The 24,063-nt window shown below is 42.7% G+C and overlaps 1 protein-coding gene across 1 annotated transcript in view; it reads left to right on the forward strand.

Annotated features, from left to right (window-relative positions):
- Positions 1–13,778: 13,778 nt before the first annotated feature.
- The window catches only part of KIFAP3 (kinesin associated protein 3), a 78,810-nt gene continuing 68,525 nt past the window's right edge, over positions 13,779–24,063 (forward strand). The window contains exons 1-6 of the mRNA XM_054165090.1: positions 13,779–13,903; positions 18,599–18,730; positions 19,896–20,050; positions 21,290–21,345; positions 21,850–21,991; positions 23,543–23,642. Of these exons, the coding sequence (XP_054021065.1) occupies positions 13,872–13,903; positions 18,599–18,730; positions 19,896–20,050; positions 21,290–21,345; positions 21,850–21,991; positions 23,543–23,642 (617 nt within the window). The 5' untranslated portion in view covers positions 13,779–13,871. The remainder of the gene's footprint in view (positions 13,904–18,598; positions 18,731–19,895; positions 20,051–21,289; positions 21,346–21,849; positions 21,992–23,542; positions 23,643–24,063) is intronic.

Here is a 24,063-nt window from a genome sequence, read left to right on the forward strand (position 1 = left end):
AGAAGAGTGGGGCTTGAATATGGACACAAGGGTGCCCATAATACTTTTAGGATCACTGTTGAAGTGTGAGTTAACCCAGTTCTCAACTTTAGTTCCATTGCTCTAATGGCCACTTGACTCTTTCTGAAGCTGAAGCCAGCTAGCCAGTTTTTTTCTTAGTGGTAAAGACATTGCAGAATCTGGACAAACTGAAGCCCTGCTCCAAAATAACACAGCTATGATGCATGACAGTTACTGCTCCAAAGAGCTTCTGGTCTAAAATAAGAATATGTTTATATTTATGTGGGAAAACAAATAGTTCTTCCATGTGCCTCCTTCCTATCCATGAGATCAAGCAGTTCTGGGACATCAGGTTTATAACAGATTAAAATGAAGAATCAGCTGGAGCAGCCTCTTATTAAAATACCTGCAGCTGATCCCTGCCTGAGGGTAGCACATTTAAAATAAGGTATCAGATGGCTTATGATGAATCACTGCAAGATCCAAGGCAGATCTGTTTGATGGAGCATCAGCATATCTAAAGAGAAGGTGGACTGATATTAGTAGGTAACTACCTGTCTCTGTGGATCTGAGCTGTGCTCACTACTTCTGAAATACATCAACTGCACAGAAGAGAAAAAGAAAAACATGTGCATTAGCTCCACATATCACACAGGTCACAAAGGGTCGATTTTGCCTTTAAATTACTGTGTTCTGCTTACAAAACACCTGGTATGCAATCTGATTTCCACACAGACAAGCCATTAGGGCTGCTGCAAGATGTCTCTTTATCTTAAAAAGGCCTCTGTATTAATTCTTCTCCCTCATCCTCACACCTGGCATATGCTGTCAGGAATAGATGTGGGTTTGCCAAGTAATTTTTGTTTTACCTTTGACAACAAGTTTTTTTAAGTTCCTGAAAACCACAGGATCATGTTGCTGGAAGAGGCACAGGCAGAGAGCACACGTGCAGTTATGAGGGCAGTGGAGAGCAGCTGCAGGTTGGATGGCAGGTGGTAACCTTTACAACTGACTGCTGCAGCCAAAAAAGCAGCTTGCCATGTTGTTCTGACTGCAGCTTCGATGGCTTATTCAGAGCAGCAGTGTACGCCACGATCAAGCTGGGAAATGGTAATATGACAATGGATGCACTAATTGTCTGACTTGTCGAAGTCTAGAACTCTTAGTCACAATCCTCAACCACCTAAAATCCACTCAATGGGTTCAATTAGACTCAGCAGTCTTCAGAAATATTACTGTGAAAATAATTTGGTTTTGAGTTAAGTGTGGAACTGAGAAGAAAAAAGAGGTTTGGGTTGATGAGAAACTGAAATATTTCTCTGTTCTCACTTGGAAAAAAAAATTCTGTATCAGGCCAAGCAAAATGTTTTGTTTTGTTTGCAGGGCTGTTTCCCTTCTTTATTTGTAATTAAATTTAGGTAAGTTTGGTTTCAGCATATCATTTACAAGTGCAAACAATAACAATGTTGTTGTCACCAGCAGACTAGTCAGCCTTGCAAAATCACTCTGTGGCAAAAGGACCCAAAGAAGTGCAGAGAAAAACAGGTCCCTGGGCAATGACCCAACCTTGGGACAGCACTTCTGATCTCTCACAAGAAACCCTTGCTTTGAACCACATTTCCAAAGCAGAGTTCACTGCCTGTAGGTCAGGATGACTCATGCCCTTCAGGGCATATTGTGCACAATTCCCATGTGCTGCTTTCCCGGGTGCAGGCTCAGCAGCAATCTGTTATCATTTATACAATTGGAATTTAGCAATCTGGAATTCCATCTAAAGCAACAAAACACAGCATGTGAGCCCTATGGGTAAATGCATTATAATTCATGTAAATTAAATTGGCCAGAGCTTTAGCCCTATGGAGGGAATACACAGCTCTTTCTCTTTAATCCTTCCAGCTCTGGAGCCAACACTAAATTACATTCTCAAGGGAGTGAATGAAGCCACTCTTAGGTAGGAGTGGGAGCCGGTCTCATCATGTCTCAAGCACTTGGGCAGTCGCAGCAGGACCCTGATTTGGAGATCCATAAACAGTATGCTAATATAAATAGCAATATTTGGGGAGGACTCCTACATGCTTTGGCCATGAGGATTTTATTTGGTTCTGGTTAGGGACTTTCAGTAGTGCTGGGGCTGAAGGGAAGGAAGGGCAGGGTTCCTCATGGAACTGCAGCAGCGGCTGCTTAGTTGTTCTTGATAAGAAGCATGACAGCTGTGCCCACAACATCTGGTTTTCATTGAACCCTAGTGAGAGTTCCTTGCTGAGTCTCTTCCACCCCATATGTGGTGGTTTAATTGATGGAGCCTGAGAAGGTTTTTAGGTCCAGCATGGAATGCCGCCTTTCGCTCTGATATGTGACTCCAGATACAGTATGGGCTGGGCTGCTCAGAGTTGTCTTTTAAAAGCATTTCTTCTCAATATTGAATTTTGCATCTATTGCCCTCTGTTGGCTCAAGAGCATGACAAAGCCTCTTTCCTAGGTGGAAGCTAACAAAAATCTCCTTCTGTCTGAGTGGCAGGGTTTGTGGGTTTTGGAAAATGCAGGATCGAGCTAGCTGTAGTCTCATGCATGCAGAGCTCAGATCCCCCCACAGCTCTGCATTTAAGCTCTTGACCAAGAAGGAAAGGGGGTCTGGAGACTGCCTGTCTCAGCCATCGCGGACTGCACATAACACGAGAGTTTTAAAGAGTGACCAGGGAGGATAGTGGTTTGGTGAGCCAGGATAAAGAGGATGTTGCACACTCAGGAAACAGCACAAAAAGTGTTCCAGAGAAGCTTGTGAGAGAACTGGGCAAGTGGGAGATAAGTTAGTCTTAATATCTGTCAGCTCGGGCAGGCAACTGCCAGAAATGCTGTGGTAAAAAGTCTCTCAAGGCTTTATTTTCAATTCCAAAGCAAAAGAAAGGTGGTAAGCCACACCATCAAAGCTCCTCCTGCACACAACACTGCCAGGAAAACAGGCCTTCCCACTTCCTCTCAGCTGGAGCCTTCCTACCTAAGGCATATGACTGACCCATCTGCTCAGACCAAAAAGCATCCCGGCCCAGTTATCTTGCCTTTGACAGCAAACAGCAGCAGTGCCTTGGGAAATAGTCTAAACCCATTAGCCAGGAAATGTGCTTTGGCTGGTGCTTAGCACTTACATGCAGTTCCTGCACACAGCCAAATCACATGTTTTCCTGAACTCTTAGAAGACCAAGGCATGAAGGCCCCCATCCTGGGCATACCACATGCTACTGATGTGACATTAGTGTGGTGAAGCCAGGAGAGGAAAACTTTTTTCTGGAGTGTGAACATCATGGTGAAACAACAACTCCCAACCTGAGGAAGTAGAGTGCAATGGATAAAAACCAGGTCTGTAGAAAGAATTGATGTGAGCAGACTGTGGGTTCGAGAGTTCATTTGACCTTCTGCAATATGCCTTTTATTAGAGAGGCTGAGATGTAAAGATCCAGGCTTTCACACTGGAGGTCTGTGGACGCCTCACTGCTGCTGGCTAGGATGGCCAACATCAGAATGGCATTTCCCTGATCTGATATAACAACACATTTCACAGCAGTGCTGGAGAGCAACCTTTTTATTAGGGCATTTAAAACAAGACTGGGAAAATATGTTGTTCTGTGAGCCACAGTTTCTCTCGCATTTGTGTCTCACTGCTTCTACCTGAAATAAGCCCCATCCCTCCTCTCACTGCCATCCATCATGAAAGATCCGCCCTGGACAAGAATCTGCCTGTGCTGCAGTCAGTCTAGAGTTGCTCTGGGACAGCTTGGCCAGCCCATTCATCTGTGCTATCTGTCTGGCTAGTGTGCACAGAGTCACTGACCTCTTGCTGCTGCCAAAGAGCTGAACTCTGCTTAACTCTCCCTCAGAGCAGTCCCTATCACGGGTCTCTCTCATCTACCTGGCAGCCAGAGAACACAAACCTCTAGAAACTTAATTAACTTTCAAACTCTGTGCACATCTTTCAGTGGTGATTGCACTTGGCCAACATGTCATGAAGTCATTAGAGGGAGGAAGAAGAGACATGATGAATGCATGGGTAGGTAAAGCAAGATAAAACTAATTTCCTGAGGAAGCCAAAGGAAAACAAGACAAAAGGAAAAAACAAAAGTTGACTGTAGGGAACAAATATGACAAGTGACCTTGAAAGGCCTCTTCTACCTTTAGCTCCTGAGAAGGAGCAATCTGGCAGATATTCTCTCTGTGTGTGCAGAGCAGGGAAATGAGAGGGGGTCTTGAGCTGTTAGCAGCATTTATACTGGACGTGTAAAAGTATCACAATTATTCTCCCCCTTGCACTTCAGATAGCATTTGTCTCTGTGACATTGCTGGCTTGGAGAGCCTTCATCCTCAACTTGTCTCTGAGTGTGTTGAGCCTCCCAATACCAGGAACTGTGCAGTTAAATCCTGTGCATTCAACTCAGTTTCTGGAAAACCAAGTGATAAGTACCAAGGGACAAGAAAACTAGATTAAGCCCAACTCCTGGACAGCATAAACACACAGGAACATGGATTGCAGAGCCCATAAACACACCTTTTCTTGTGAAATATTGCTCTTACACAAAGGAAGGGCTCAAAATTTGCAGAACACCACCTTAATTCAGAACTGAAAGTAGAAATCAAAATGATCAAGACTGGAAACTACTTGCTGTGCATGAACACTTTCTCTCTGAGCTCTGAGACTAGAACCATTCAAAAGCCAAATGTATGTGTTTTGTCCTTTGGAACAAAAAAATAATCAAGAGATGAAAAGTTTGAGATGGTTAAATGTTTCCTTCAGAGGCTAGGGATTAGAAGTCTGGGCAAGTAGCAGAGGAAGGAAAAAAGAGTAAAATAAAAGAAGAAACTCTTAAGTGACCTGACAAGGGAAGCTTAAATCTTATTTTTAAGGGGTTATGTTGTACTAACGCTTGAAAAATTAAATCCACAGCTGTCTCCTGAGGACTATATCTCACTAAGAAAGCTTCAAGCAAGTTTATCATGTATCCAACACCTAGACATTGGACCTCAGGGACCACTAGGATAATATTTCCTCTGGATTAGCAAGAAAGCTAGGAAGTGACATTTGTTAGAGACTAACTTTAAGTTTAAGGAGTTTTCTTGTTATAAAATGATAAATGGACAATGATCACACTGGGAAGGAAAATCCTTGCAGTTTGTAAATCTAACACATCCCCACTATTTGTTTTAAAATGCACTGTTATCTCTTAAATTAGTTTTATTTGGTGACATCAGTAATTTGATGGCTTTACATCGATCATCCTTCCAGGGAGGGTCCACGTGTTCTTTATGAGCAATAACTTTAATCTTATAATCCCCTTTATGAGGAATGCTTTTCATTTCAGAGACCATGAGCACTGGCATTGAGACAATATAGAATGTATGAAAAAAGTTCAAGAACTACACTATAGAAAACACAGGATGGAACTGGTACAATTACAGAGCTTACTTCCCTGGGATTCTTCACCACTAGCCAATAAAGCTCAGGATATGTTGGAATGCCATTAATTAACTCACCTCACCGTGCCTTGCCATGACAACTGATATGCTCTGGGTTGCAGGGAAATCTTACAAACCACAAGAGATGCAGTACTTAGCTGGAACTGGGTGAACTAAGGACAACTTTAGTGTCTTGCAATCTGAAATCCATCAGCAAATTGATTTTTGTACAGAAGGCACAAGACAAAACTAATGACATCTCCAGTGTTGGGAGTTTTGTAGGGTAAAGGACATTTTATTTATGTATTTTGCACTTTCTGCATCTGTCTAAAATACACTGGTGTGAGGAACAGACCACAGATGCCCACAGAAGCAGCCTGTGGATGGGCTACAGCAATCTCACATTATCCCACTCTGCCTACAAAGTGCATCAGTGATCCTGAATTACACACCTATGTGGGACTCTGGCCATACATATGTGTATGTAGGAGGTGTAACAAGGAAAAGGCATTCATAGCAAAATTAAATGGGGAAAGTGAAATGAGGGAAATCACCTAAACAGCTTACAGATGGGAACTAAATTAGTTGAAAGCTGAAGGATTGTTTTTTCAACACACAGCTCAACAGCGCTGTAAAACTTCCATTATTGTAACCCAGAAGCTCATGAGAAATAGTAATTACCAGAGCTGAACTCCTGGGCTCTCGTATTTCCTTACCCATGGGTCAGCCAGACCAGCCCCATGTACCCTCTTCCCCAACTGCTTTCCAGACTCCTGGAAAGTACAGCTGGGAGGGAGAAGAAATATTCTTCACCCCATGTTCCCTGCCAATTCTCAGGTTCCCTGCTGTGTCCCCCATACACTTTGTTCTGAACATCATCACCTTTCTCTTCTGATAGTCTGTTCTTGATGCCCCATACACTCTAGTGCCACTCCTTTGCTGTGTTTCACAGCCAGAAATCCCTCTGGCTGTCTCTGTATGTCACTGCTTCAGAGCTCAGGGCACCGGAAGGTTCCCTGGAAAAGATACCCTGCCTGATATAATTCCATCCAGAACTGATGGTCTAGTTGGAATATGAGGTGGGGTCTAGGCAGCAAGTAAGCATAGCTTTAAGTCTCTCCTAACTGCGAGGGAAATGCAGACACAGCCCTCCTGACAAGCCTTTGTTCTCCTGCATCCTGTTTGTCACCATCTCCCAGCTGACTGTCATGTGAGTTACATTTTTTCTTACAGCTGTTTCTGTTGCAAACATTCTTGTAGTTTCCACCTCAGCCATGCTTCCACAGATAGTTCTGGAAAGATGAAACAGGATGAAAGGGCAAGTGCACCAAATCAAAAACAAATACAGCTTCTGCTCAGGTTCCTGATGAGTCCAAAACTGATCCCTCACCCCTCCTACCAGTAGACTTCTTCCTCTATTACTATCAACCATGATGTAAATGACACAAATTGGCATAAGGACAGAACCTGTGAAAGAATATACCACACACTCATCAGCCACACTCTCTTTCTTAAAGCCAGGAGAGACTTCTGTGACCACCTAGTTGGTCCTTCACTACACTACACACAAGGACCCCAATCCATTGATCCCAGCCTTATCACAAACAAGCTGATGGACTACTTCATCCCTATAAACAATATTAAGTCATCCTTCTTACCTACTCAGCACTGGAAAGACTTAGCTGAAGTCCAAGTTTGGGCATGGCTTGTCAAGAAACACATGGGCTGAGCATCTTTGATAGAACAAAGGAATGGTTTTCTTACAATAACAGCAATTCAGTCCTGGAACAGATTTCCCATGAAGACATCACTGGAGGTGATAATACTGATAGGAGTAACATGGGTACAAGTTATTTGGTTTGGGGCAGGAGGATAGGCTGAAAAAGGTTCAGCACAAATTGCAATGAACCTGTGAGTCTCTTTAAGCTGGAGCATTTGTTTCTCAAAGGCATCTGCTCTTGACATAAAGCCTGGTAATAATCCTAAGGTAAGTTATTTCACTGGTTAAGTGCTATCCTATTAAAACTGTATGCTAGAATTCAAGTCTGAATTCATCCAGCATAAATGCCTCTTCTTCTGCTTACATTTCTCACGTGCTTTGGTTAAATGCTGCTATCTGCGAAAGGGGCAGGATTTGCCCTCATATGAGGAACAAGGCTAGTGTTGTCCAAAGACAATTATTCTTGCTCAAAGTAGAGAGAATTTGATGTTTGCATGTAGAAGCTTTTTTTTTTCCTGAAGGGAGGGATAAGGAAGAGGGGGAATTCCTGATTTATGATCAAATATAGACTCATTCAAGTGTAAAGGAGACCCCTTCTTGAAAACACTTAGGCTGGCACTTAACTTTATTACTGTGGCAAAATTAAGCATGTGCTTGAGTGGTTGCAGAGTCAGAACCATAAAATGTCATAGCCTTTATAGCTATGAGTCTGCTTTCTGCCTGCTGCATCTAATAAACATTAAGAGGTGAAATCTGTCCCCATCGGGGTCAATGGTAAAACTCTCATTGACTTCAGTAGCCCAGGAGTTTGCACAAGCAATCTTGACCATTGTCAGTGGGGCCCACAAGGTGACAGAGGCCATCTGCTTGCTCATGTATGGTCACTTTTGTATTTAATTTTCCTGTGTTTTCCTTAGTCCAATTAAAAATAACCCAAACTGAAAGCATATCATTGGCTCCTTGGATAGGGATACTGCATTTCAGGTTGTTTGTCAGAAAATTAGTAGAAATGAAGCACACAAAATGTAGTGCACCACACACACTGAACGGACACACACAGAACTTAACCCATGTAAGGGATGTGGTTTTGTGATGGACTTGACAGTGTTGGTGTAATGGTTGGACTGAAAGGATGGATGATCTTAAAGGTTTTCTCCAAAATGAAAAACATGCTGTTCTGTGTCCCTCAAACCAAAATTCCTTCTTAAAGGGCTCATCCCTTACGGAAGAAAAAGTTAGTGTAGCACCACTGCAGCACATTTTGTATGTTCCAACATTTTATATCTTCCAATACTTCTTAGATCAACCTTACTTAGGACATGAGTAAACTGGTATTTTTTTCATAAGTAGCAACTGTGAAGCCTCAAGTCAGGCACTGAAAGTCTGTACAGATGGCTGCTTTGCCATGCCAACATCTGCAGCTGAGCTTGGGTGGTGTGTTCCTGGCTTGCAGGTCTGCACACGTAGAGTCTGTAACACTCCAGCTGCTGAGGAGCACTGAGGCACAAGATGGTGGAAGTCAGTTTAGCACCAGGTGGATGTACTCATTTAGCCAAGTGAATGAGTGCACAAGGCCATCAAATGCGATCACTGGCACAGAAGTGAGTAGCTCTGATATGACTAAACCGAGGGAGAAAACAGTAAACTCTTTGCTTAAAGAAGTTAAAAGAAAGTTTTGCTTCTCTAGGCAGAGGTCTGCTTCTTTTCACATCTTTACATTTTTCTTTCTGCATCTGAAGTAATGAAAACCTACAGCTAGTTTTCTTCACTGGCCTGAATGAGCTGCAAATTGATGCATTTATTTAGGTCAGTGTCGAATTAGATACATTACAAACCACAAATCAAGCTCTCCATCAAGAGTCCTGTTTCCATTTTTTCTGAATGCTCCTGTTCAAGGGTAACAAGAGCACCCAGTATTTACCAGCATAATCATGTGCCATATTGAAACCACTCTTCTTTCATGCACATGTCCCTGTCATTGTTGATCAAAAAGGCCTTCAAGAATCACCTTCATCTGTGTCCCAAGATTAATTTCAGCCAGGAGAGTTAAGCCAGACTTTCCCTTTGCATATCAAATTTTGCTTTACCTCGTCTCACTTCCTCCCAATATAAACTTTTAAGCCCAGGGTTTATTACCTCTATACCTCAATCACTTACTATGTGACAGCACATCAGATCAACATCATCTCCATCCCCCACTGAGCAGCCCAGTCTAATCACTTAAAATGTTTCTCTGAACATCATGCTTTCAGACTGCTGTACTTTATTTTAGCTAATAAAAGGCCTTAAGGAGATTTATACATAGTTCATTTTTACAAGGAAAATATCCCATATTCACTGCTCTTCCCTTGAAATCCATGTTCTCTTTACCTAAAAGCAAGACACAGTCTTCAATGTAGACATTACAAATCTCAGGGTTGCTTTGGTTTCTTAATTCCACAAGGCAGAAATGAAACTATTACATATTAACATTTCCATTTGCTAAAGAAAAGCAATATTGGCTGGTTTTTGTTTTGTTTTGTTTTTCCCAATGATGTAAAAAGATCTGTGTGGGACACAATGGAATTTTGAAGAAATCACACCCCAAGGCATTTTCAACATGCAGCTTCATGGTTATACACCAAAGCTCTTATAAAGCTCATTGAAGACCATGGAAACATCTTTTGACTTCAAAATCAGGCTTAGCATCAGTACTTCTCAGCCATAATGAATTTGTTTCATACTATTAGAACAAATAGGAAGAAGTAAAACGAAATTACCATGAGACAGTATAGTGGGTGTTGCTCCAGTGTCACAGAGTGTATTCTGTCTGTCTGGTTAAGAACATCTGGCCACATCTTGAGAAGGAAAAAAAAAATTCAAGGTTTGGTTGGTTTTTTTCCCCCCCATAAAAGCTTGCTTTCTCAGTGACATTTCAATTAGCTTTCTCTTTTAAAATGCAAACAAAGAAAAAAATGTTCTTTTGTTTTCACCTACATTTTACCAAAATGTTGTTATCCATTTCTTCTTATTTAAGCTGCTGAGGGGTTTGGAGCACAAGCCCTATGAGGAGAGGCTGAGGGAGCTGGGGCTGCTCAGCCTGGAGAGGAGGAGGCTCAGGGGAGACCTTATTGCTGTCTACAACTACCTGAAGGGAGGTTGTAGACAGATGGGGGCTGGTCTCTTCTCCCAGACAACCAGCACCAGAACAAGAGGACACAGTCTCAAGCTGTGCCAGGGGAGGTTTATTCTGGATGGTAGGAAGAAATTCTTTATAGAGAGAGTGATTGCCCATTGGAATGGGCTGCCCAGGGAGGTGGTGGAGTTGCCATCACTGGAGGGGTTTAGGAGGAGACTGGATGGGGTGCTTGGTGCCATGGTTTAGTTGATTAGATCGTGTTGGGTGATAGGTTGGACTCAATGATCTCAAAGGTCTCTTCCAACCCGGTTAATTCTCTTCTCTTCTCTTCTCTTCTCTTCTCTTCTCTTCTCTTCTCTTCTCTTCTCTTCTCTTCTCTTCTCTTCTCTTCTCTTCTCTTCTCTTCTCTTCTCTTCTCTTCTCTTCTCTTCTCTTCGGAACACTCCTGTCTTCCCTTGATTGCCCAGCTGCTTCATTCTCTCACCTAACTTGTCCTCATATCCTTTCTTCCTATTTTGCTTTTCCCTGTAGCTCCCATGCTCTTTTCCACCCTTCTTTGTATTTCCTCACTAAAAAAATTATTTTCTTCTACCTGACTCTAGAACAGTACTTCTTACAATTGCTCTATGAAAGAAACTCAAAACCCCAAATGATCTAATCAAACAAAAAACAAACAAAACATACACTAAAACCAACCAACCGAAAAAGGGAGAAACACAAAAATCTGACACATTTCAGCTTCTTTTGCAACTTGTTTACCCTTCTGCCACAAATACCACTCTTTCCTTCTCCTTGTGTATATTTCTAACATGGCAATGAAAGGAATCTTGACAGTCCCATGGTAATGCCATAGAATCTTCATAGGATCATAGAAAGGGATCATCTACTCCAAGCTCCCCACCATAGGCAAGGATGGCTCTCTACTAGACTCAGATGCTCAGGGCCTCATCCAACGTGGCCTTGAACACCCCTAGGGTGGAGGCATCCACAGTCTCCATGGGCAACCTATTCCAGAGTCCCACCACCCTTGTACTGAAGAACTTCTTCCTAAGATCTAGTCTGAACCTACTCTCCCCCATCTTAAAACCATCCCTCCTTGTCCTATTGCCAAACACCCTTATGAAAAGTCCATCTCTAGCCTTCCTGTAGGACCTCTTCAGGTATTGGAAGGCAGCGGCTAGAAGCTTATCTTCTCTAGGCTGTACAACCCCAGATCCCTCAGCTTATCCTCATAGCAGAGGTGTTCCAGCCCTTTGCTTATCTTTGTGGCTCTCCTCTGGACTTGCAGTAACAGCTCTGTGTCCTTCTTATGATGGGGACACCAGAAGTGGACGTGTATTTGAGGTGGAGTCTCAGAAGGGCAGAGTAATCCTCTCCCTTGCCTTTCTGGTCACACTCCTCATAATTCATCCCGCTATAACAAACAGGATATATGAAATTGTGCAACACACCAGCAGCTCAGGGGAAGGTTTCTAAATCCAGCACCAATTGTTAGTTACTGACCAACAAACAGCTCATGGCTCAGTTGCTCCAAAGCCAAGATACTTTCACTCAGACTCTGTTAGGCTGAGACAGGTTCTGACAAACAGACAATTATAGCCCAAACACTGTGGCATGCCCCACTGCAATAAGTACTCCTTGTCTCGTGTTTTTCAGGTCTCACAATTCTTTTGCATCATTCCCATCCTGTAATCTTTGGCCTGATTTTGATAGTGTCTAGAAGTACTCTCAACTTGCAGCTATACATGACCAAATTTTTAAAAAATGACCTTCTCAGTGAGAAAGATGGAGATTGTTAGATATTTAGGCTGAGGAAATATCAGACTATTTATTTATATGGCTTAAGAGTTTAATGTTTGGCTCGTGCTTATCTGAAGAGCTGCTTGAAATCTTTGAACAACTGTTGCTCTGATTAGGCAGTCGTATATAAATTTTTTTTTTGTGGCAGTCATTCATAGAAAATATTACTGTGATGAAAATAGAATAAGGATAGTAACAGAAGTTTTAAGTTCCAGCACTGATTTGTAAATTCACTGCTCTAAGGTAGCACTTTATCTCACGCAGGGTGCTTTCTTTTTCTGTTTTCTGTTAAAACCAAGGCAGGGCACAGGACACTGCAAAATATTTTTTGCTGCTCTGTTACAGATCATGAAATATAACATATTTAGTGTTCAATAGGATGAGAAGACATTAAGTGTTGATTCATAACATTTTGCCACAATAAAAATAGAAGCTTAAGTACCTGACTACTATTTATTTCTGTATGACCCTTGTGACTCTGGGTAGACAGACACTTCAGCTGTGTGTAGTGGGGCTATAGTCCAGCAAAGGGCACTCCAGAAAACAGATACATGGATCTACTTGCATCTTATAAGTAACTGCTGCTAGTTGCTATAGAGTGGTATTGTCCTTTTATTTTGAAACCCGGCCAACCATCCATGCTCCTCAAATAACTCTTGGAATAAATAATCTCTGCAAATCATGCACAACACCAAGCAGAAATGAAAACCCTACTTTGAGTACAGAGTGAAAAATAACCAAGACACTACTGCCTCTGGTTCTACCTGTTAGACATTTACTTTATAACTGTAAGAACAGTAGGGACTGGATAGGACCTTCAGAGACCACCTTTTCCAACCTGGTCTATTCTATTCTATCCTATCCTATCCTATCCTATCCTATCCTATCCTATCCTATCCTATCCTATCCTATCCTATCCTATCCTATCCTTATTCTATTCTATTCTAATTTGTATTCTAAGTCCAGATGGGTCTTGAAAGACTCTTAGAGAAGACTCTAAAACCTCTCTGGGCAGCTCTTCCACTGCTCCGTCACCCTTACAGTAAAGTAACTTCGAGGTCTCTTCCAACCTTGGTGATTCTGTGAAACAGATGTAAGTGTAAAATTGTTTCTTGACTCCCTTAGGGCTCAAGGACCTGTGGCTGTGCCCTACTTGGACCCTTGCTTTCCTCAGCACCCCATAACTTTGCTGGAGGATCAGCCTCACCAGGCCTACTCTGTGCCCGCCTGCAGGCTGCCACGTCCCACTGTCACTCTCATGAAGGAGCAAGACATCCTGAGGCAGCAGGGGTGCTGATGCCATCATGTTCCATCCTGAAGCAGTGGTGACTTTTATAACAGCCCCATGGGGGTGCCGAGGCCTGTGGTGTCACCTGCACCTCTGGTCTGCGAGGGCCGGGGTGCTTACCTCGCGTGGTGGGCAGAGGCTGTTGTCCAGCTATTGCACCTTGAGGTGTCAAAGGACCCTCGACACAACATGACACGACACTGCACAACACCTTCATGGGTACCAGCAGGGTTCATGCTTCGGCCCGCGAGTAAGGCAAAGACAGGGCGAAGAAACCACATTCCTTCTCCCGCTTCAGGCTTGGGACAGCGACCCCCCCACGCCTCCAGGGGGCGTCTCGCGTGGGCGCGGGGGAGGGGGGGCGTGCAGTGCGCATGCGCGTCGGCGGCCGAGGGGCTGTGGCTGCGGCGCGTGCGCGCTGGGAGCCGCGGGGCGGGGCTCGCGCTCTCCCTGGTAACGGCAGCGCTGCGGGGCCGCGCCCTGCCAGGCCTCCCCCCGCCGCCATGCAGGGCGAGGACGCCCGGTACCTGAAGAGGTAACCGGGGGAGGCTGGCTGCGGGGGGTGTGTGTGTGGAGAAGAGACGGCTGTTGTGGGGCTGAGGGCGCGGCAAGTTGCGGTGGGGGTGTGAGGGGAAAGGGGGCCGTGGGGCTGAGGCGCGGCAGGTTGTGATGTATGGATGGAAGGGGGCTCTGAGGCGGCAGGTTGATCCGAGGTGAGACTTGGTGTCAGGTGGGGCAGTGGGGAGTGTGCGCGGTGGAAGGATAGGAGGCAGGTGTTGCGGGGTGCTGCAAGGGGAGGTTATAGTTTGGGAGTGTGCAAGGGAGCTGAGGCTGTGGGGCATTTTAGCCTGAGTGGGAAGCCGCGGGGTAGCAAAGCAAGAAGAGATTGTGGAGAGGTGGTGGGATGTGGGGTAGGTGTTGCGGGTTGTTTGGGCTGGATGGGTGTCAGAGATGAGAATGAAGAATGTTTTGAGAGGGGAGATCATGAGGTGGGTGGAGGGTTTGAGATTGAGGAGTGACAGGTTTGGATGGCATGGGGTTGTGGTATGGAGGAAAGATGAGTGGGAATCTTTGGGGTCAGTGGTTTGGGAGTGGGAGAGAGATTTGTTTGGGGCAGGCTGAGGATTAGCTGCCTAGTCTGGTGGGTAGGAGACTTGGATGGGGACTGGGAAGTTGGGCTATAGATGAGTAAAGATTATAAAGTGGTTTTGGGGTAGGCTGAGAAATGGGATGGGTGGCTTGCTGCTGGTAATGCGTTGCAGGAAAGTGGTGAAGAGATGTAGTGGTTTGGGGATAGCTGTGGTGGAATTTTGTGATGGACATTTGGGATGATGTACTGAGGTAGCAAGTTGAGAAAAATAGACGCTATTAGGAGATGAGTGGGAAAAATCAGGTCAATATTAGGTGAGATCGGGCAAGTGGTTACTTTGGCTAACAGGCAGACTGGTGACTGGGGAAGGGTATATTAGGCAGTAGAAGCTGGTTCAGAGTGCAGCTAACAGAGCTGAACTGATTTGAAGAGGGTGTTAGAGCATGGTGTGGCAGATGGAGGGGAACAGGTAATGAGGTGGGATAAATGGAATGGTTCGGGAGTTGGGATGGACCTGAGAGAACCACGGTATTTAAAGTGGGTCACCTTGGTTTGATGTTAAAGATGTGATGAGTAAACGGTGCCATTGACTATTTGGCAGTGAGGCCAGACAGCCTAAAACAGAGGGTTTGAGTAGGTAACTCATCCCCATCAAAGCTCCATCATTTGTTTCAGAGCAAAAGTGCTATCAACCCCAGAAGATGTCAGACCATCTAGGCCTATGTTAAGATACAATGTGTGGATGGTGTCACTTTCTACCACATGGGTGATTTTGTCCATCACACCTTGAATTCTGTGGAGTTCCTGTTCTTTTGTTTTTTTTCAACTTACTTGAGTGTTTGTGAAACTTCTTGTTTCGGCTGAGGTGGTTGGTTGGGTTTTTTTTTATCTCCTTGTGTGCCACATAATAAGACCCATAATTAGAAACAGTGAGAAAAAAACACCCTCTTGATAGTCTTTGAACATTTGCTCTATCATGTAAATGAGATAACAGGTAAAAATGAGATGACTACCTGTGATTTAATAAAAAGCTGTAACTTCAGAGCAGCACCTATTTTTAGCTTTGCATGTTCTGTTTGTGCCATCTAATGTGTTTTTTTGGAGGAATCTTCTTTATCTTACAGTCAGCTTGAAAGAAGCATAGTGCTACCTCTTTTTAGAGAGCACAAACCAAAAAACCTTCCCTTGTGCTGTTTAATGTGAGTAGGTTTGTGTGCAAGTCTGGTACTCCTCTGATTCTCATTTCCCTTTGTCATCCTCCATGAGCAGTCATCCTCCCACCCAGTCTGACTTGTTAGGAATTGTTACTGGATTTTCAGCCTTATCCACGCATGTGATTTGTGCCACATGTAATTAAGATAGTTTGGTTTTGGTTTTTCACCCCAAAGGAATTAGTTACTAAAGGGTATTTACACCCCAGCTTTGGTTATGTGAGCTCAGCTAGCGCAGCTTTTGTCTGTAGAAAAGGCCTTCCTCTTTTAAAGCTTTAATAGAGCAGGATTCTTGTTGACAAAGCAGGCAGTGAAGTGAAAGGACAGACTGGTGTGTGTGAGAGCTCCCCAGTGCATTGCTTGCTTCTACCAGTTACAAGAATGTCTATATTTTAAAATGTTTTATGAATTGACTGGATGCTTAGAAAGTCAAGATGGATAGATAAATCGGTAAAGTAGATGCTTGTTGATTTGGGGAGGCTTTTGTTTTGTTTTTCTCAAAATAAAATTGTGGGGCTTTTTGTTTGTTTGTTTTTATGGTGGCAATCTGAATGTTATGTTTTTCAAATGGAAAACAACTTCAGTGGCTGGGTACTGCATTTTTGTGTAGGTCTTCAAGCAGTTCACAAGGTAAGATTTTTCAGAGAGGGAACTTGAAAGTGAATTGGTTTGTGACTCTGTTAGGAAATAGCTCAAATAGTGCCAATGGTTATCAGTGTGAGAGGGCAGACAATCTCTGCAGCTGTAAGTTCTTCAGCTTACCCATCTGCCACTCTTAAGGAAAAAATTAAATATGGGAAATGCTTAAACTGTTTAAGCAGTCTTAGGCTGAGGATTTGCGGGTCACTAAGCTCATCAGTGGCTTACTGCTGCCAAAAGGAGGAGGTCTCACTCCTTGCTCTTTATCCCCACTTCTAGATAGGAAGTGTTATTTCCTTTCCCTTGAAAAACTCCTCCTGCCCAAAACATGAAGCGATTCCTATTGGATTGCTGGAAGTGACTGTGAAAGGGATTGATGAGTCCTCAGAGTGAACCAAGGTGACTGCCAGGAGCAGGGAAAACATGAAAAGATCTAATCTGATGGCAATGATGAGCTGTTAGTTCAGATTAGTTCTTGAGGTACTATACCAAACTCCTCCAGGCCTGCTTGTTCTCTACCCATTATTTTCTCTATATCTGCAAATATTGTCAACCTGTCATTTAACAGAAGTTTGACTGTCAGGAAGAGCATTTGTAGATCTCCTGGTAGATCTCAATATGGGAGAAGTATATTTGGGGTGAGGAGTGACAGCTGGTTTCTTTTGAAATGGATTTTGCTGTAAGCTTGCCATTTTGAATGGCTGGATCTTGTGAAAAGAGAGGACAGACTGTAATGAAGCATCTGCTTTGAAGTACTGTTAAAGGAAAAAACCACAAGACTCTTAAGAAAATCTGCTACTGGGGTACTGCTACAATCGCACCAAGGAAGATGTTATTCTTCAGCAGTGAGCTAGATGTTTGTCCTGTAGTTCTATATCCTTGTAAGGCTCTAGCTGAACTAGAATCTTCACTTCCCACAGCAAACCTTTCTGTGGTTTGTGGGTTTTTGGGCAGCTGTATCTCAAGGAAAAGGTATCTTTTGCAGCTGTGTTTTGCAGAAGGGAAAACAACCACTGTAGTACCCGGGTAGATGGAAGTACGTGTTTCAGATATTTTCTGAAGAAAGTGGTTACATCAAGGACTGCATCTGGATCTCTTGTCATTTCCAGCTTTGTCAGGTTGAAGTAGTTTTCCCTGGCCTAACTGCCCAAATGCCCTAGCTAACTGCTATCTCATTTGTGCTGGTGCAGCTATGGGTAAAGCCACCTGTAAATCTGCTTATTGACGTGATCTGTGTGGAAAAAAAACCCCAACACTCAAACAAAACCCCAAAGCAAACAAACAAAACCCCCACCCACACACCAAAACCCAAACCCACATTAGGGAGTTGCTTTTAATCTGCAGTGATTTAGCAGCCTGGTTTATGGTGTGATTCTACATACTCTTGGCAGTCTCTGGAGGAAAAGCTTTTCCACCAAAGACAGAAGCCTGTAACTATTCTCATGTTGTGGTTCTGCCATCATTTGAAAACGGACATAATGTTCTGGCTTCATGGCCCTTGTGTCTTTGCATGGATAAAGAGTTGCTGACATTAAGGAGCAGAGAGCAAGACAGGCCCCTTTGGCAGCGACACAAGCAGAGGGCTTTCCTGGAGAAAGCTTTTCCAAAATAGCTGTAGATGTTATAAAGCAGGTAGGCCTACATCATTTGTACCTGTTGATAGCAGCTGTTGGTCTGGCAATCCCCTGGCAACAGACATAATGAGGTGAAGAATAGTAGCAAAGTGGTTTGTGCTTCAGGAGAGGGTAGATAATTTCAAATTCAAATTATTTGGGATTAATTCTCCGTAGATTTTTAACTTACAATTTAGCCAAGGGAGTTTTTGAGGAAAATTTCCATTTTCCATTGTAAGTGGCCACACTAGATCCAATACCATTAGGAAAAGATTTCTCAATACTGACAATGTAACAGGGAATCAATGGGAAAATTCACCTTCTTTGTGAAATGTTGTCTTTTTTTTTCCCCCTGATTGTAATTCCTTAAGAGAGCTGAGAGACACAGAAATCAAAGTTTTATCCTGTTTATTCCTTGCTTGGCTTCTGTGACTAAGGCTTGAGTCATGGCTTGGGTGTTTTTGTATGTACTAGAAATAATAGTCAAGAATATGTCACTAGCACTAAGCTTTGGTATTGCTTTGTGACATGGAATGTGGCATGGAAGGAGGGCACTGCTTGGGTTTAGAGTCTGAACAAAACAGGAGACAGGTCATTGCTACTGGTGTATGCTCTGGGATGCTTTCTGAGCTTTTCAGTTAATGAGTAATTTATTATTTTATTTTTCTTCACGGCAGGAAGGTGAAAGGAGGCAACATAGATGTACATCCATCTGAGAAAGCCCTCATTGTTCACTATGAAGTGGAAGCTACAATTCTGGGAGAGATGGGAGACCCCGTTCTGGGGGAACGCAAGGAATGTCAGAAAATGTAAGGTCATAGCAAGTTTTGATAACTTCTTCTGTTTTTCATAGTCATAAATACAATAACTCAAAGCATCAACAGCCTGGGGGAAATAATGTGTTCTAATCTTTACAAAGCTTAGTGCTGGATTAACAGTGGGTTTCAAAACCAGGAAATAGCATAGTTAATGTCTACAACACATGGTGTAAACTGCTTTTTAACCGCGTGCTTTAAGGCCTTTTGTAAAGAAAAGTGATTATTCCCATTTTATGTGATGGGACCTTGAGGTAAAGTGGTGGTTGATGCTGGAACAAGTAGTGATGTCAGACCTTCTGATAGTCTTACGCTCTAGGTAGTGGCTTGGATCTGCTACCCCCACTAGTGATTTCACTACAGTATCTGCATTTTAGTTTTGCCAGATATTTTTAAGAGCATTAAAACATTCCCTATTAGAAAAAGCCCAGAAAAGCTACCATAACTGTAGTTTCCAAGCTGCAAATGTGGACCTTTCCTATGTTTGTTTGATCTCTAAACTGAACTCTTTTTGAAATTTTGAGCTGCAGTGGCTACCTGTGAGAGTACTTGTAAGAAGAGTAACAGTGGAAGAAGAAGAGAATTCTCAAATTGTCTCAAGTTTTTGAAGATATTAGAAATGTTAATCTGTTTTCAGATGCATCGATGTAGCTTGTATCTGCAACATGGTGGAATTCCTATTTGATCCATCCTATTGTTAATGCCTACAATGATGTCTTACTGCTTGTTGCTTGTGGATCTGCCAAAGCTATGGGAGATTCCTGACACTGCATGTGCAAGCAGAAGAACCTTCCTGTGTAGTCAACACCCATAGCTGTTTCTCAGTTTGGATTTTTTTATGTATGTAGAGGTCCTTTGCTGTTGTGTGCAGTATTTTTGGGTGCATTGCAATTACTGGCAGATGTGACTAAGATGGTAAAAAAAGATATCTGTTCATCCATCTGCATTTAGAGTTGTTGCTTGTCAGCTGATGGAGAGTTATTTATTGTTTGGAGCTGTAGAAGGCCACTGCTTTGACATTACCTTTGTAAGCCGTGGCACAGGCACTAAGAGTATCAGGATCACTTCTGTTTCAAGAAATTCATGACTCTGCAAACATTAATGAAAGGACTGAAAATACAAAAATTTAAACACTCTAAGAGACCTTTCTGTGTTGCAGCATTCGGCTAAAGAGTCTTAATGCAAATACAGACATTGCTTCCCTGGCTCGAAAGGTGGTTGAAGAATGCAAGCTCATTCACCCTTCCAAACTTGCAGAAGTAGAACAGCTGCTGTACTATCTACAGAACCGGAGAGATGCCTCAGCAGGAAAAGGTAAATAACACAGGAGCAAAGTAGCTTGGGACTGGGCTGCTTTAATGTTCAGTAGCTGTTGTCTGAGGTTTTTCTAGCTGAGGCTCTAACTTGCTTGATGTATGAATTCTTGAGAAATAATGGGAATGGGGACGACCTATAGCTGAGTGTCACTTAGAAAAAATAACGATCTTGGTGTGAGATTTGGGAGGATTGTCTTTTTAACAACCAGAGTTTATTTTTTTGGGGCTAGTTGAAGTTAGTATTGATGTTTTCCTGGCTGCCTTGTGCTTTAGCAGGACATGAGAGGTACAGAATCCTCTGGTGCAGCCTCTTCTTAGAATAGAGTAGAATAGAATAAACCAGGCTAAACCATGGCACCAGCATATGCACTTGCATCAAAAGACTGTATGAGGATCTTCCTAGAAAGATCTCGGTCATCACCTGTTGCAAGGGTGGATAGTGTGCATAGGCTTAATTTGTGCTCTATGGAGTGAGGAGTTTCAGAATCTGACAAGCTTTGGTACAGTGTAGCAGACAGCTTCTGGTAGTTCCCTTCACTTCTGAAGTTCCTAGTTAACAAGTTACTGGGATCAGTAACTCTCTGCTCTACAAGGCATTTTTCTGGTACCATGTATGTCTTAAGTTCATCTTGAACTTCCTTCTCAGGGTAAAATTTCATATTTAACATCTGATCCTGCATTACCTTGTGGTTAGCAGGGTTTCTTGCAATCATGAATTCTGGTAAGCTTTCTTCTCAAGTTGGACATTTTTCTTAATGGGATGAGTTCAAAATCAATATTTTTATTTGTATGCTTTTTATTGCTCTGATTCGAACTGATTTGGATGTTTTACCCTCTTTTATTCTGTATGTATGCATTTGGTATATCCCAGGGCAGCTTGGCCACAGTGTATAAGCAGAATTGGAGCTTTCACAGGTACCTCACTGTGAAAGTGAGTTTTGTCACTCCGGGCTTGCACTAAGGTTTTTAACCCTCTGTCTCCTGCTGACTGGACTGTAACTGGTCATTTAGTCTGAGGAGTCAAAAGGCATCCGAGGGTTTATTTTGCTCCCCGTAGGCTGTTCAGCTTCAGAAACCTGGCACACCTTAGCTGTTAGTCTGAGAGGTCAGCTGAACACAGAAGGACTTTGGCCTTGATTTAGCTGGAATGTTTACTATGAAACTACTGGGTATGGTGATTTTTTGTGTCTCTCTGAATATGCATAACTTAACTACAACCATATCTTTTTCTTTATAGAAAAGAAAGAGAAAGCCAGTAAGCCAAAAGATCCACCCCCATTTGAAGGAATGGAGGTAAATATTGGTGTTAGAAGGGAAATGCAAAGTCCAATTCCTTCTTAAGTAAGCAGTTATATAAGGGGGGTGAGGAGAGGAAATGCTAAAATCTGTTGGTTGGTTTTTTTAACAAAACAACAAAAGACTTGGTTTGGAAATATACCCAATGGAATAAAAATCATCTCCATAAAGGGTAAAATATTTGACTTGCATACTTCCCCCTCCAACTATAGCACACAGCAGGACAGCAAGTGAGGTCTGGAACATCGGACAGGACACAGGGAGTTGTGTCTGTGTATCCTTTGTTTTTTGTAATTAAATCTTCTTGGATTCCCTGGTGTTCATTGGCAGTGGTTCCGAATGTGTTGATTTATTTATTTCCCCCCCTTGTATTTTGTTTTCCCCTAAGATCTCAACTCAAAGCTGTGCACTCTTTTGTCTTGCGACTGAACAACATCATGATTGTCTTGAGTTGACATCTCTCTTTCTCTGTGCAACCCCTGCTTTTATGGCTGCCTGCAGATTGATGAAGTTGCCAATATCAATGACTTGGATGAGTACATTGAGTTACTGTACGAGGACATTCCTGACAAGGTGCGTGGCTCTGCCCTCGTCCTGCAGCTGGCTAGGAATCCTGACAATTTGGAAGAACTACTTATCAATGGTAACTTTCAAACCCAATGGTAGCTTCTCTTAATGTTGTGCAGCTTATTTGTGGTGCTTTCTTTTTAGGGGAAATGTAGTTCACCATCAGTTTGGGATTTACTCTAGTTTGCCAAGCTTCTTTTCTCAATACATAATAGGCTGTCTGTCAAAGCCCAGTTGGATCTCTCTATAAAAGGATGCTCTTTAGGATGTTCTTAGGTGGGCCTAACACAGAAATCTTTCTAGCCTCAGTAGGCTTCAGCTATTTTATTTTTTTTCTGTCTAGTTGTCATACTAAATGAAATTCAAGTGGCATTGCTGCTGGAGACAAGAGAATGTAAAGTTGCATCCTGGAGATCAGGATTTGAAAATGGGATTTGCAGGCTGACATAAGTATATATTCCCAAAGACATGACCAAGACTAAAATATATTGCTCTGGAATGGGCAACTCCAACTGCCCATGTGGATGGATTACCTAAGTGTTTCACTAGCACACTATACTCTTTCTGCTTATGTGGATCCATTTTAAAATTATATCAGAATGCACAGTATGATGTTCACATTGCTGTAATTTTGTGTCTGCATACGTATGTGTTGTGCCATGTGCATTTTGAGAGCTGCACCAGCGTGGGATAGTGTGTGCAAATACATAGGTGTACATGTATATACATTCCCATATTTCCCATTGCCCTCTGAGGGCATAAAGGTCTGTAAAGGTGTCAGGCAAGCAAAAGACAAGGATGATCCAAACCAGACTGCCAAAAAGTGATGGTAGGTTCATATCTTGTTAATTTAGTTAATTTTTTGTATGCCTTCTTTGGTTTTTTTTTTACTGAGCCCTTATTACCTCCATGTTCCTCAAGTAAATGATGACTCCAGTGTGTACTCTACCCACCTGCACTGTCAGCAAGCAAGATTATTGTAAGAATTGGAATGGGAGTGGAACAGTAAGCTATCAAATAATGGCTTGTCCTCATGAGTAGTTGGGAATATTCTAGTGCTTGAAATTGCCTGTTGCTGCTTTTCTTATTCTGATTGTGTAACATGGTATTGTGAAGAGGGACTAGATAGGGGTAAGTGAATAGAAAAGAGAGGAGAAGTAAGCTGACGTATGACAAAAAGAAACGCAAACCAAATTATTAATACAAAGTTGCTGCTGGGAAGAAAAATGAAGAAGTGGATGAGTTGTCAAGGTAAAATTTAAAGGGGATTTTGAAGTGAAAATGCTGATGTTCTAGGTAGAGGTCACAGTGTGTAGTATGGAGCATACAGCTGACACAGGCCATGAGATGTTCATGTTAGTGGAGGTTTTAAGGTGACCTTAGTTGCAGTTTTCTTGCATGTTGCCTCTTAAGGTTTGTGCCTGGATGACCAGGTTACTCTGTATTTTAGTACCATCTCCAAACAGACCTTGTGAGCAGTGTTGCACCTTGAAAGTGGGATACCTCTGAAAACCTGCCATTAGAAAACTGAGAGATGTAGGAGAAGGTGTATCCAAATTCTGAGTCTGGTAGGATAAAAGGAGGGAGATAACATGCTGATGATCATCTAAATTTTGTTTCATTTCAGAAACTGTCCTGGGTGCATTGGCTAGAGTTCTGAGGGAAGACTGGAAACAAAGTGTGGAGCTTGCTACCAACATAATTTATATTTTCTTCTGCTTTTCAAGGTGGGTGCAGAGTTCCTCTGTACTATACAGATGTAAGGAACTTCTCTCTGCTTAGTGGCTTTTAATTTGTTTTCTCCATTGTACTACAAAGCCCCACTGAAACAGGAGAAAAATTTGGGAACACACTTGTTGTGAATGACAAAACTGAGGCACAAAAAGAGCCTGTGTGGTGAAACAGTGTGTAATAGAGCTGGGAAGAAACCAGTAAGGATTCTGACCCATAGCTTATAGGTTGAGCTGCAACCATCAGTGTTCCTGCAGGGAAGAAGCTCTATTCAAAACTGGAGTAAGTCTTTGCTCTTATTTAGATCTGTCAGTGTTTCAGCATACACTGCTTAGAAATAGCTTAAATAGAATTTCCATTGCAACTTGGTTTTAGACCTGTGTTTTATTTCTGGTGAGTAGAGGGTCCTCTGAAGCA

Source organism: Dryobates pubescens, chromosome 11, assembly GCF_014839835.1.
Source record: "Dryobates pubescens isolate bDryPub1 chromosome 11, bDryPub1.pri, whole genome shotgun sequence".
In the NCBI taxonomy this organism is placed as follows: Eukaryota; Metazoa; Chordata; class Aves; order Piciformes; family Picidae; genus Dryobates; species Dryobates pubescens.